The 10523-nt window shown below is 59.4% G+C and overlaps 6 protein-coding genes across 6 annotated transcripts; 4 read left to right on the top strand and 2 right to left on the bottom strand.

Annotated features, from left to right (window-relative positions):
- The first annotated feature begins 8 nt into the window (after window positions 1-8).
- Window positions 9-2094, top strand: BJ171DRAFT_524307 (uncharacterized protein). The gene is made up of 6 exons (XM_053112574.1): window positions 9-202; window positions 359-500; window positions 634-829; window positions 956-1024; window positions 1172-1322; window positions 1520-2094. The coding sequence occupies exons 1-6, from the start codon at window positions 68-70 to the stop codon at window positions 1922-1924; spliced, it is 1098 nt and encodes a 365-aa protein (XP_052962652.1). The 5' UTR covers window positions 9-67; the 3' UTR covers window positions 1925-2094.
- A 68-nt stretch (window positions 2095-2162) lies between these two features.
- Window positions 2163-3788, top strand: BJ171DRAFT_463956 (uncharacterized protein). Its single transcript, XM_053108537.1, has 2 exons — window positions 2163-3069; window positions 3185-3788. The coding sequence occupies exons 1-2, from the start codon at window positions 2297-2299 to the stop codon at window positions 3705-3707; spliced, it is 1296 nt and encodes a 431-aa protein (XP_052962653.1). The 5' UTR covers window positions 2163-2296; the 3' UTR covers window positions 3708-3788.
- A 1365-nt stretch (window positions 3789-5153) lies between these two features.
- On the top strand, window positions 5154-6342 carry BJ171DRAFT_524311 (uncharacterized protein). Its single transcript, XM_053112575.1, has one exon. The coding sequence runs from the start codon at window positions 5301-5303 to the stop codon at window positions 6075-6077; it is 777 nt and encodes a 258-aa protein (XP_052962654.1). The 5' UTR covers window positions 5154-5300; the 3' UTR covers window positions 6078-6342.
- A 170-nt stretch (window positions 6343-6512) lies between these two features.
- BJ171DRAFT_524312 (C2 domain-containing protein) lies at window positions 6513-7491 on the bottom strand. The gene is made up of 5 exons (XM_053112576.1): window positions 7405-7491; window positions 7228-7289; window positions 7015-7097; window positions 6807-6925; window positions 6513-6688 (listed from the first exon to the last, which is right to left on the bottom strand). The coding sequence occupies exons 1-5, from the start codon at window positions 7430-7432 to the stop codon at window positions 6606-6608; spliced, it is 375 nt and encodes a 124-aa protein (XP_052962655.1). The 5' UTR covers window positions 7433-7491; the 3' UTR covers window positions 6513-6605.
- Window positions 7492-7775: 284 nt separating this feature from the next.
- BJ171DRAFT_248702 (uncharacterized protein) lies at window positions 7776-8558 on the bottom strand. The gene has a single exon (XM_053106669.1). It carries the CDS (start codon window positions 8433-8435, stop codon window positions 7809-7811), a length of 627 nt encoding a protein of 208 aa, XP_052962656.1. The 5' UTR covers window positions 8436-8558; the 3' UTR covers window positions 7776-7808.
- Window positions 8559-8662: 104 nt separating this feature from the next.
- On the top strand, window positions 8663-10248 carry BJ171DRAFT_586695 (DNA-binding protein; the record flags this gene model as incomplete). Its single annotated transcript, XM_053114406.1, has 9 exons — window positions 8663-8693; window positions 8807-8815; window positions 8932-9000; window positions 9132-9244; window positions 9357-9469; window positions 9551-9651; window positions 9754-9818; window positions 9955-10047; window positions 10186-10248. The coding sequence occupies 9 exons, from the start codon at window positions 8663-8665 to the stop codon at window positions 10246-10248; spliced, it is 657 nt and encodes a 218-aa protein (XP_052962657.1).
- Window positions 10249-10523: the final 275 nt, after the last annotated feature.

The raw sequence follows: 10523 nt of genomic DNA on the forward strand, positions 1-10523 counted from the left end.
TGGTTCGCCCGATCAACCGCTCTTGCCTTAGTTGCGATCACACCGGCCCAACGACCAAACCGGCAGCATGGAGACCACCGGTGCGGCAGCGACACCCCCAGAGCCGGCAGGCGCCAGCAGCCCGACACAAGACCGCAGCGAGGACGTTGCTGCTGAGGCCCAGGAGAATCTCTGTGAAGTCTGCCATGCCACGGCATCCAAGGTATGCGGTCGTGCTCCCAGGAATCGTCGCGAGATCACAGATCGTCTCGATTGTGCAGCGATCGGCACCCAGAAACGACAGCCCCAGAGGTGCGCATCATCCGGGGTGATTTCGCAGCGCAGCTCAATTAATGTGCTCGGATGCCTTCTGCTGCAGTACAAGTGCCCTGGATGTCTGTGCAAAACCTGCTCGCTGCCATGTTCGCGCGAGCACAAAACACTCACTGGCTGCGACGGCAAACGCAATCGGACGGTGTATGTGCCCATGTCGGAATACAACGAGGACAATATGATGAGCGGTAAGCCGGCAGACCAGCAATCACGCCGGACCAGCTGTCGCATCGCAGCTGCAGGCGCACCGACCATCGGAGCAAGGTCGTTTGATCGCCCCCAGTCCCACTTATGACACTTTTATTGCTACGGGATGCCAAGACTATTGTTTGCTCGAGGAGATTGCACGGGTGACCGACAACGCCGTCCGAGATCAGGCCGGGGCTGTCCTCAGGCCAAGGCTGCCATTCAGATACCAGCTGATGCTCAAGGGAGCCAAGTCTCGCCGGATGTTCATCCGGTTCCTGTCGGCAGGCATGCGCCGCCACGAGTCGAATCTTTCAAAGTTCAACACCAGGTACGGAGCCAGCGGTCCAGTGGATCGAAGACGCAGCATTGCCTTTAGGCAGGCAGGCAGTCGTTGGGTCGAGAACAAGCGAGATTATCGCTGTTCATCGCAAGGCTGATGTCGGATTCGCATTAGGTTCAACTCGTTCTCTTGGACGATTGAGTGGCTGTTTGTCGACTGCGATCATCGAATAATCCAACACCGGTAGGATATCCCTGCATGAGTGCTGAGGACGGTCCGTCGATATGGCAAGACGGCCATCGCCGCAGCCTCGGCTTCCGTTGTTTGACCAACGATCGGCGTGATCCCTGGGCTGCATCTTCAATATTGCCCGCCTTGGTCGTCCGACAGGGTGCGCGAAACATCAACCTTCGCCGACTTGCTGAAGCAGCATCTTGGAGAGAGCGGCAAAGACAATGCCCTCCAGCGCTACAAGCTGAAGCTCTATTGCGAAGCCGGACTCGAGAATCTCAGGATATTCATGCGGCGAGTCGACGTGCCGGTGCGTGTCTATCTGGATGACGCTGGCGAGTTTGCTTGCGAGCGCCGTGGTCGTGCTTGGCGATGGGCGGTTCTCCAAGACAGCACATGGACTGCCCGGCGCAGAGCAACTTGTCGACGCAGATGAATGCGGTGTCGATGGCATGCGTCTGCCTCGGCCTTTCGCTCGCGCTGACTCTGGATTCTTGTTATCATCAGGCAAACACTCCCCAGTTCTATCTGGCAGACGCATCACTAACAGTGCAGCAGTTCCTGACTGGCAAGCATCTGATCGAGTATCCGACGCTGTTGGTATATGCCTCCTCGCTCGCAGTGCCAGGCACGATTGTATCCGGAGAGCCGTCGCCGGCACCCGGAGGATACGTCTTGGACAGGTGGGCGTCTGTCGTCAATGGGGCCGACCAGCCCTTGGAGGATACAGATGAAGCAGCCGAGGAGGGCGAGCTGGATGAGAGCGAGGGCGAGCAAGCGACCGTCGATACGGACCACAACGGCACGACAGAGCCGGTGGCCGGGGCCGATGCTGGGTCTGCAGTCGAGCTGGATCCGCAGGGTCTCTCTCGCGCACTGATGAGCGATCTTGGTGCGCATGCGTGTGAATAGACAAACGATGGTCCTGTCGATCGACCCAGCCCGACATGTGCGATCGATACTTCCAGCGACGCCGGCGGTGCCGGTGATGATGCCCCATGGCTCATCTGCGCATGCAGCGACACCTCCAGAGTCACAGGCCGTCCGGGAAGCCTTGTCGGCGCCCAAGTGATGCGGGCAATGTGACCTGCGTCGCTGGTGTTGATACGGCAGCCAGGCCCGAGCCGCGCATGAAATCCCGCATCGCCCACTGTCCTCTGATCTGCGTCCTTGGCTGCCCTCATCCCCCATCGCTCGCCCGGCTGCCTGCCCGTCTCGATCATACTCCCGGAACCCCTTGGCTCTTCCTGTCTTGCTCGCCCTTTGTCCCAGTCTACCGCAACGATGCTGACTGCCAGACTCGCCCGTCTTTCGCGATTTGGTCCAGCGGCCAGGGCTCCCCTTTCTCAGCGCTTTATTCGCTCGCTTGTCAAGCACGAGTCCTCCGTCGAGCTCGAGTGGAAGACCTCGCTAGCCCCGGCGTCCTCCCTCCTGAACGAGAATCATCCGGCCAAGGATGCCCCGGCGATCGCCCGCTCCACCTTCCACTATCCCTGGCTTCGCGACAATTGTCAGTGTCCGCTCTGCGTCCATCCGCACAACCACCAGAAGCTGCATTCGTCTGGCGAGGTGCCGCACAGCGTCAAGCCTCGCTCGGTGGAGCTGGCGGAAAACGGGGCCGCGGTGAAGATTGTCTGGGATAAGAACTCGTTGAAGGGTCAGCACAGCAGCGAAAGCCACGAGTCTGTCTTCACGGCCAGCTGGTTGAAGCAAAATGCATATGCCCCGCGCGCCCGATCGCTCCAGCAACCGACGTTGCAGATCAAGACGTGGGAGGCCTCGGACTTTGCCGCGGTCGACCAGCATCGCCTGAGCTTTGACGAGTTTATGAACACCGACGAGGGCTTCCGCAAGGCGCTGGTCCAGATGAAGGACTATGGCTTACTCTTTCTCGAGGGTGTGCCGACCGAGAACGACCGGCAAATCGAGCAGGTCGCCAAGAGATTCGGCAAGATCCGGGAGACGTTCTACGGCACATCCTGGGATGTGCGCAGTGTCCCCGAGGCCAAGAACATTGCCTACACCAACCTCTTTCTCGGGCTCCACATGGATTTGATGTAGGCTATCGCTTTGCAGGGAGCGCATGCGCGTGGGGCGATATGAGAGCGTGCTGCATGTTGTTCGTCCTGCGTGGTGTTCACACCCATGGCTGACACAGCCGGCCCCTTCCAGGTACTTTGAGGCTCCTCCTGGTCTCCAGTTCCTCCACAGCCTCAAGAACAGCGTCGTTGGCGGCGAGTCACTTCTCCTGGACTCGTACAGGGCGGTTGAGATTCTCAAGGCCACCAGCCCCAAGAGCTACGAGGTGCTTTCCCGGACTCCCGTCACCTTCCACTACGACAACGACGGCCACCATCTGCATCTGCGTCGGTATACCATCACCACCACCGACCTGAACGAGCCCATGCAAGTGTACTATGCCCCGCCCTTCATGGGGCCGATGCTGGCTGATCGCGCCGAGGACGTCGAGGCGTTTTACGAGGCCTTCGCCAAATTCGAGGAGATCATCGAGACGGACCGGCTTGTCTACAGAACCCTGCTGAAGCCCGGCCAGCTCATGATCTTTGCCAACCGACGTGTGCTGCACGGCCGAACGGCATTCGATCCGCTCTCTGGCGAGCGGCACTACAAGGGTACGTATGTGGACTGGGACAACTTCAAGGACAGCTACCGAGTCCAGGTCAAGCCCCGCTGACGAGGAACGAGGGGGTGGCAATTTCGCCTCGTTGTGAGCGCATATTGACGACTCAATACACCATTGCGTGGCTGCCTGGAAGAATACCATGGCGTCGAGGGGGAGATGCGGCTATGATGGCGAGCAGGCAAGCAAGCCCAAAAGCCGTCCATACAGAGCTGCGCGCGGCTGATCTCATCTGATACCGAAGCGTTTTTGGCTCGGGTACATTCGGCTCCTTGTTTACCTGGGGTGGCGGAGCCAGGCACAGACTGAGCGCACAGTTTGGCAAGGCTTGCCCAAGTTGGCGTTTGTGGCACCCAGCAGCGTGTGACGGCCGAGCGCTGTCCAATCGCCGCCGTCGCTGCTGCGCCACGGTGCGCAGCACACAAGGGCGGCTCCTTGGGCACATCCGTCGCGGCGCCAATCCCGTGCGCGAGCGATTTGGGAATCGGTGCGCGTGTGCAGCCGGCGAGTCTCGCTCTGCTAAAAACCGGCCTCCCCCCCCTTGGGCTTTGTCGCCGTCTCAACAATGCTGGCCGGAGAGCGAGTCTGCCGTCTGCTGCTGCTGCTGCTGCTCCTGGCAGGAGCCGGGCAGCTGGCCGCCCAGACACTCGACACCGACCTCGACCAGCTCTCGGTCCCGGACACGGTGAGTGCCCCGCATGGATCCAGCGAGCTCTGCCCGCGGCTGGCGGCGGTTGGTTGGCTGGCCGGCCTCGTCTGTTCAGACTCCTGGCCCCACAGCCTCCCGGCATCCTGGGCTCCGGGGACTTGTCCTGCAAGCACCCGTCTCGCTCTTGGCTTCACATTAATACCGCTTGCCTGCCATTTTGTCCGTTTGCCCTTTTGCTCGTGTCCAGAACTGGGCCATCGGACAGAGCTATCCCGTTACCGTCACTTGGAAGCCAGGGACGACATTCATCTCAGGCGAAACATGGCAGCTCCGTCTGTTTCCGCAGGTACGGTCGCTGGCCGCCCCCGGCGGTCAACTATGGTCACCGCAGGACTGGGCACCGATCCAGCCCCCATGTTTGTCGCTGCCGTGCTTCGTTTTCGCTACTGGCACCGGGCCAGCTCGTCGGATTGCACCGCCGTCGTATTGTCTCGGGGCGCTTCGGACGACTGCCGTTGTAACACTGAGCCCGACGAATACACCTCCTAACCATCGTCTGGGGCAATCCACAGGACTCTTCTCTCGGCACGCGCACCTTCACTGTCTACAGCGGCAGTCAACTTGGCCTGATGGCGAGTGTCATGGCCCCACACACGACACTGACAAGCAGTACCAATCCTGGATTGTGGATGCTCCAGGTCTGCCAGGACAAGGTTGCGACGAACCACTGTGCCGGTGGTGTGCTCATCAACTATGGGGTTTCTCCGCCACCACCACCACCACCACCACCACCACCACCACCACCACCACCTCCTCCTCCTCCTCCTCCTCCCCCTCCACCACCACCTCCGCCTCCGCCACCCCCTCCTGGCGTTTCCACAACTCAAGGTCTCCCCACTACTGATGGCGCCAACTCCCAGACTTCGACAATCCCCACCACAGGGGGAGGCGCCGCCTCGACATCTGGAGACTCGTCTTCGACTGGGTCCCAAACAGCAATGGCCACCAGCACAAGCATGATGTCGGTTTCGAGCGTCGCCGTTGTCTCCGGCGTCACCACGGTCATCTTCACCACCACTCCTACCGTGATCGTGGTGCCTGCTCCACCATCCTCGAACAACTCTGCGATCTATGCCGTCGCGGCATCGTGCGGCGGAGTCTTGGCCGTTGTGATCATCGGGTTTGTGATATGGAGACACCGCATCAATCGCCAGAACAGGCAGGCTGTGCTCAAGCATGTCGAGCTTGACGAAGCTCCTCTGAATGAGTGGATTCCCATCCAGAACATCGGCAATAGCCCAAGATCGCCTCGCTCGCCTGGCCCTCTCCCTGCCAAGGATGGCCGTGCCGCCTACGGCCCTGCAGATGTGGCCCTGTCTGCTTTGACCAGGCCCGCCCCAGTTGCCCTGTCGCTGTCGTCCTCTTCCTCCGGGGAGCCGGTGACATCATACACAACCACACAGCTGAACCCCAACAACCGCTACGAGCCGCCGCGTTTCGCAGCGATCCGAGACCCGGCGCATCTGGATGTCGGCGATGTCCCGCCGCCGGCTTATGAGCTGCCCCAGACTCAAGTTCGGGCACAGCCCGAGGAGGATCTGCGCCGAGTACGACACACCCGGATGGCGAGAGAGATGGACGAGCTCACGATCCACGCCAACGAGATCCTTACCATCCTTGAAGTGCTGGACGACGGATGGGCCGTTGCCAAGAACGAAAAGGATCGCAAGGGTGTCGTGCCCTTGAACTTCCTCGAGCCGATTCTGGAATCGTAGCCTGCCCCACAGCAGGACAACCTCAGCGCGTTATTACTTTGTTGTTTCTGCCATCTATGGCTCCTCTCGACGTGCTGCAGCGACTGGATCAAGAGTGCTTCTTTCAACGTCGCAATCTATTTCAATATACAGCTCATACTGGTTCTGGATCTTCTGGTGGTGCGACGACACCAAGAGAGAGAGACTCGTATCGGGGCTGATGAATCACCGCCAAGCAGTGGTCCATTCTGGCGCTCATATATACCGCTGGGTGGCAGTCCATGCTCGCCCCAGCCTGCATTCGGCCATCTGGACAAAGCTTCGTGCGGCCAGGGTATCCCTTCCTTATTCCCACGATGCATTCCCAAAGTCAACCGCACGCACTGTTGGCTCTTATGGCGAGCGAATGCTATTCGGGATCCAGGCAAGGCCCAAACGTCAGAGTGATCCGCTTCGTTTGTGGGGCTGTAGGTACAATGTGTATTTACGCATATCAAGCATGGCAGCGACATATACAGGGTGAAGGGGATCGAGCGACAAAGTGAGCGCTTAGGCTTTGTGGTACGAGACCGACAGACGGACCTCGCCGTGCGAGAAGAAAAGGTGGGCAGGAAGGGGGACCCAGACGTCGACTGAGGCGAGCAAAACATGGTGTTAGCGCGGCAGCACAAAGGCCATTCATATGGATTGCGATGACAGAAGACGCCATCCGAGCGGACGAGATCGCAGTGCATCGGAGGGCCCACGTACCAGGCTGGGGGCCAAGCTGGCTGAAGCTGAACGAGCCAGAGCCGATCTTGTCGTCGTGGATGAGATCCTGGTCGAGGACAGTGAGGTGGAGGGTCTTGTGGTCGTCCTGGTTGACGGCGCTGGAGATTGGTCGTGTCAGTCAGCGGCGTTTGTGGCAAGAACGAGAAGGGCATGTCCAGCGTCGCAAAGCCAGAGATCTCATACTCACAAGGAGAACTGCTCGTTCCAGGTAGCATGGGCGCCGGCCTGGTTCTTGACCGAGGTCTTTTGCTTGTGGTTGGGATCGACCCACTGCAGCAAACAGCAGCGTCAGCAGCAGCACATCGGCTCGGACAGGGAAGTGACGCCGACGTTCTCACACATCCCCCCGGCCGATTGTGCGATCGCGAGTCCGTGTCTTTACTCTCCCCCAGAGACTTACGAGGACAACATAAGGGTCGTTCTTGCCGAGGAGGTCCTCGCTCTTGAGGTTCTTGGCCTCGACTGCAGAGGGCAAGGGGGATGGCATCAGGACAAGTCGGCCGATCGCCTCGCAGCGATCTGCTGCGGTCATCGTTGCCGTGACACGCTACATGCCAGCGACTGCACGATCACTTACGGACAGTAACCTTGAGAATGCCGGCCATTTCGATGTGGATCGTGCGGAGCGGTGAGGTGGGTTGGTGTTGGGACGGGCTGGGTGGGTGTGGTTGAGACGACTGCGACTGCGAGCGAGGTATATGTATGCCGGAGGGCCTGTGCACGTGATGGCAAAACTGTAACTCTATTTTTGTGCTCATGAAGGTGGCACAGGGCGGCGATGCATGCGCAGCCCCTGGCGCTGTTACTGTACAAAGCAAACCGTCGCGCGCCCCTGATTCCCGCCAGGCGCTGGCACCATTCGCCGAGCCCTCATGACGAAAAACGCCATCCGCAGCGCTTTCGGGAAGCGACAGGCCGCCGGGGACATGCATTGGCTCGCTCCGCCCTCGTTCATGTACAAACTGAATGGATGGACTGTATTCAGCCACGCAACGATTGAGTCTGCAGCAAGCGTCGATTCGCCATCTCTCCAACGCTGCGGTTGCGCACTTCCTGGTCACTCGGGCGGAGGCAGGACCGTGAACGGCTCCAGGCAAGGGTAGAGGTTGCCGTGGTCGACGGACTCAACGGTGTAGACGCCATCGAAGCCCTTGAAGATCCAGACATGGAGGCATTGGTCTGTGACGGTGACCTTGATCTTCTCCAGAAAGTTGGTGCCCGCGACGGCCTGCTGTCGATATGACCACGGCTCGAATTTCTTGAAGCGGTAATGATGGCGATTGTATTTGCGGACCATCTTCTCGATGGTGCCCTTGAGGAGGAGCGTTTCCTGTTCGGACAGTGGCAAAGACCGGCTGGATCAGCACTCCAGAATCTCAGCTTTCGACCAAAGATGAGCCGGTTGTCGCCGCCCCTCGGCCGCCTCGCCAGAACAGCGATGGCACAAACCTGATACAGCGCTGGGTTGGTGGAAAAGTCATGCTCGTCGCCCACACCCCCCATGGCGCTGCTCGAGGGCGTCTGGGCAGCAGCAGCAAAGGCAAGAGCAGGAAGAAGCCAGAGCGATAGCTTGGTCATGGTTGCGGTGTGGACAAACGAGGCCGGCATCGCCGGCCCCCATCATATATCCTCGCACTTGCGGCGCCATCCAAGCGTTTGCCCGCGTTGACTGCCGATCGTTTGGCGGCCAACACCGCATCCATCCGATCACATCCATCCGATCGCATCCATCCGATCGCGGTGGCGGTAGCGGCCAGGCTCGATCTGCTGTCCTTCTTCCCGCGTCCGGCTCCAGAGTTTCCTTCTGGCATCAATTCGCTCAGCCCGCGCCCGTCATGGCGGGAGCCCAGATGCTAAACTACGTCGGTATGGGGCTCCCTCGCCCTCTGCAGCAACCTGCTGTGCTGTTCGCCCTCTGCAGTATCCTGCTCTGCTCTACTCACATGGCTGCTTTGTTCTGTCCTGGTTTTGCTCCACAGAGATCGTTGGTAAGAGCTGATCCGCAGCCAAGAGGTCTGCCATGAGCCTGCATGCCAGAGTATCTCCTCCAACGAATAGCCAAATCGGCGAACAGCTGACGCAATCGCATGTCCTGGCTTGCCAGACGTCTTGTGCGAGTTCTTTGAAGTCGCCGTGCATTTCATTCTCTATCACCGAGGCGTCTATCCTGCGGGTAGGTCGGTGCGGTGCAAGCTGTGCACGTCGGTTGTGGATCTTTGTCCCGAGCGACCGGACCCTAGCTTTTAGTCTCATCCCAGCCTCCGAACGCCTGCCCCGATCAACAACCTCCTGGGATGTGCTCAGACCTCTTCGAAACATGTCGCAAGTATGGGATCGCAGTCAAGCGATCGAGGCATCCCGATCTCAATTCGTACATCTCCGAGGCAGTTGCTGCAATGAAGCCCGATATGGAAAAGGTGCAGTCCTGGCCATCGAAGCAGATGGGTCTGGCCGATGTCGATATGACCTCGCATTCCGACATCAGCTACTGATACCGTGAGCGGGGACGGCGACTGCACCATACCACAGGGGCTTGTCAAGAAGATCCATATTGTGATCCTCTCAGACAAATACGCCGCTCTTGAGCGGTTTACTTTCGAGATCAAATCGCTTGCGAATCGCAGCCCAGATCCCGGCCACCAGTAAGTGCCGTGCCGTTGCTTGCCCTGGCGTCTGGCTGGACTCTTTCGTCAATGCCGTCTTACCTCATTGGCCACATGCAGACGACAGGGCAGTGTCTCTATCAGCCAGCTTCAAGATCACTTGCGGGCCTTTCTCATGAAGCTCGCCACATGCGAGGGCTATCTGTCGAATCTTCCGCAAGGTAGACGTCCGACACAAGTGTCCGTGCGCTCTGCAACGGCGTGTGGGTGCTCGGGCTCTCCAGGGCTGCTATGTTGACTCTCTCCCATATCATTAATCTCAGGCATCACCTTCCGGATCCATGTGGAGATGGAGGAGGACTTTGTTCCAGCCAGCATGGGCAGTGAGGTAGAGCATCCAGCCGATGTGCGCCAGGGCATATCACGCAGCGATGAGCCGCCAGTCGACTGCGTGTCATGGCGCATATGTGTGTTTCAGACCGAGCTCGATGGATTCACCGCTTTGTCGCTGCCTCCGTTTCTAGGGATCGGCCTGGGTGCCCGGCGATGAGGACGAGATCCGCGTGTCGAACCCATCGATCGTGCCGCTGCGGACTGTTGATATGGGCGCTATACGGGTTTGTGTCGCTTGTGTTGTCTGGCTGGGCTGGGCTTGTGTTGGATTGTGCTTTGCGTAGGATGTCATGCTTTCCTTCGACCACACAGCCGGAGCGCAAACTCCCGGTGTACTCACCGCGAACGACTTCATCGAACAGGTCCAAATGTTTGTGGAAGAGGCCGGCCTGCATGTTACCTCCTCGGACGATCTGATTGCCTGACGGCACTCTGCTGCGAAGATCTGTCGCATCCCTTGCTGCCATGGCCACCAAGCCGTGGCTGCTGATTGGGGCATCCCGATCGGCGTTGGGAGCGAAAGGCCCTCAGTCGCTTCGCCCATCCCTGGTGCCTTTCTTCTTGGCGGTCGCTTGCCGAACGTCTTGACTATCCCTTGCTGCACGCACCGCTTGCTCGGCCCTCGTCGACCTCTGTTCTGTCGCTGTCTCGGGCATCGAATCTGCCCGTCATGTCCAACGCGTAAATACCATGAGTGAAG

The sequence above is a fragment of the Polychytrium aggregatum genome (genome assembly GCF_025602895.1).
Source record: "Polychytrium aggregatum strain JEL109 chromosome Unknown BJ171scaffold_55, whole genome shotgun sequence".
Classification (NCBI taxonomy): domain Eukaryota; kingdom Fungi; phylum Chytridiomycota; class Chytridiomycetes; order Polychytriales; genus Polychytrium; species Polychytrium aggregatum.

What these genes read in the sequence shown, in the direction of transcription:
- BJ171DRAFT_248702 (XM_053106669.1), bottom strand. Translation starts at nt 8,435, where the DNA reads ATGCCGGCCTCGTTTGTCCACACCGCAACCATGACCAAGCTATCGCTC.
- BJ171DRAFT_524312 (XM_053112576.1), bottom strand. Translation starts at nt 7,432, where the DNA reads ATGGCCGGCATTCTCAAGGTTACTGTCC. An exon ending in CATTCTCAAGGTTACTGTCC is followed by an intron (nt 7,290 to 7,404) that starts GTAAGTGATCGT and finishes TGCCCTCTGCAG; the next exon opens with TCGAGGCCAAGAACCTCAAG. An exon ending in CCAGCTTGGCCCCCAGCCTG is followed by an intron (nt 6,689 to 6,806) that starts GTACGTGGGCCC and finishes TGCTCGCCTCAG; the next exon opens with TCGACGTCTGGGTCCCCCTT.
- BJ171DRAFT_524311 (XM_053112575.1), top strand. Translation starts at nt 5,301, where the DNA reads ATGGCCACCAGCACAAGCATGATGTCGGTTTCGAGCGTCGCCGTTGTC.
- BJ171DRAFT_524307 (XM_053112574.1), top strand. Translation starts at nt 68, where the DNA reads ATGGAGACCACCGGTGCGGCAGCGACACCCCCAGAGCCGGCAGGCGCC. An exon ending in CGAGGACAATATGATGAGCG is followed by an intron (nt 501 to 633) that starts GTAAGCCGGCAG and finishes CGGGATGCCAAG; the next exon opens with ACTATTGTTTGCTCGAGGAG. An exon ending in CATCGAATAATCCAACACCG is followed by an intron (nt 1,025 to 1,171) that starts GTAGGATATCCC and finishes GTCGTCCGACAG; the next exon opens with GGTGCGCGAAACATCAACCT.
- BJ171DRAFT_463956 (XM_053108537.1), top strand. Translation starts at nt 2,297, where the DNA reads ATGCTGACTGCCAGACTCGCCCGTCTTTCGCGATTTGGTCCAGCGGCC. An exon ending in GGGCTCCACATGGATTTGAT is followed by an intron (nt 3,070 to 3,184) that starts GTAGGCTATCGC and finishes GGCCCCTTCCAG; the next exon opens with GTACTTTGAGGCTCCTCCTG.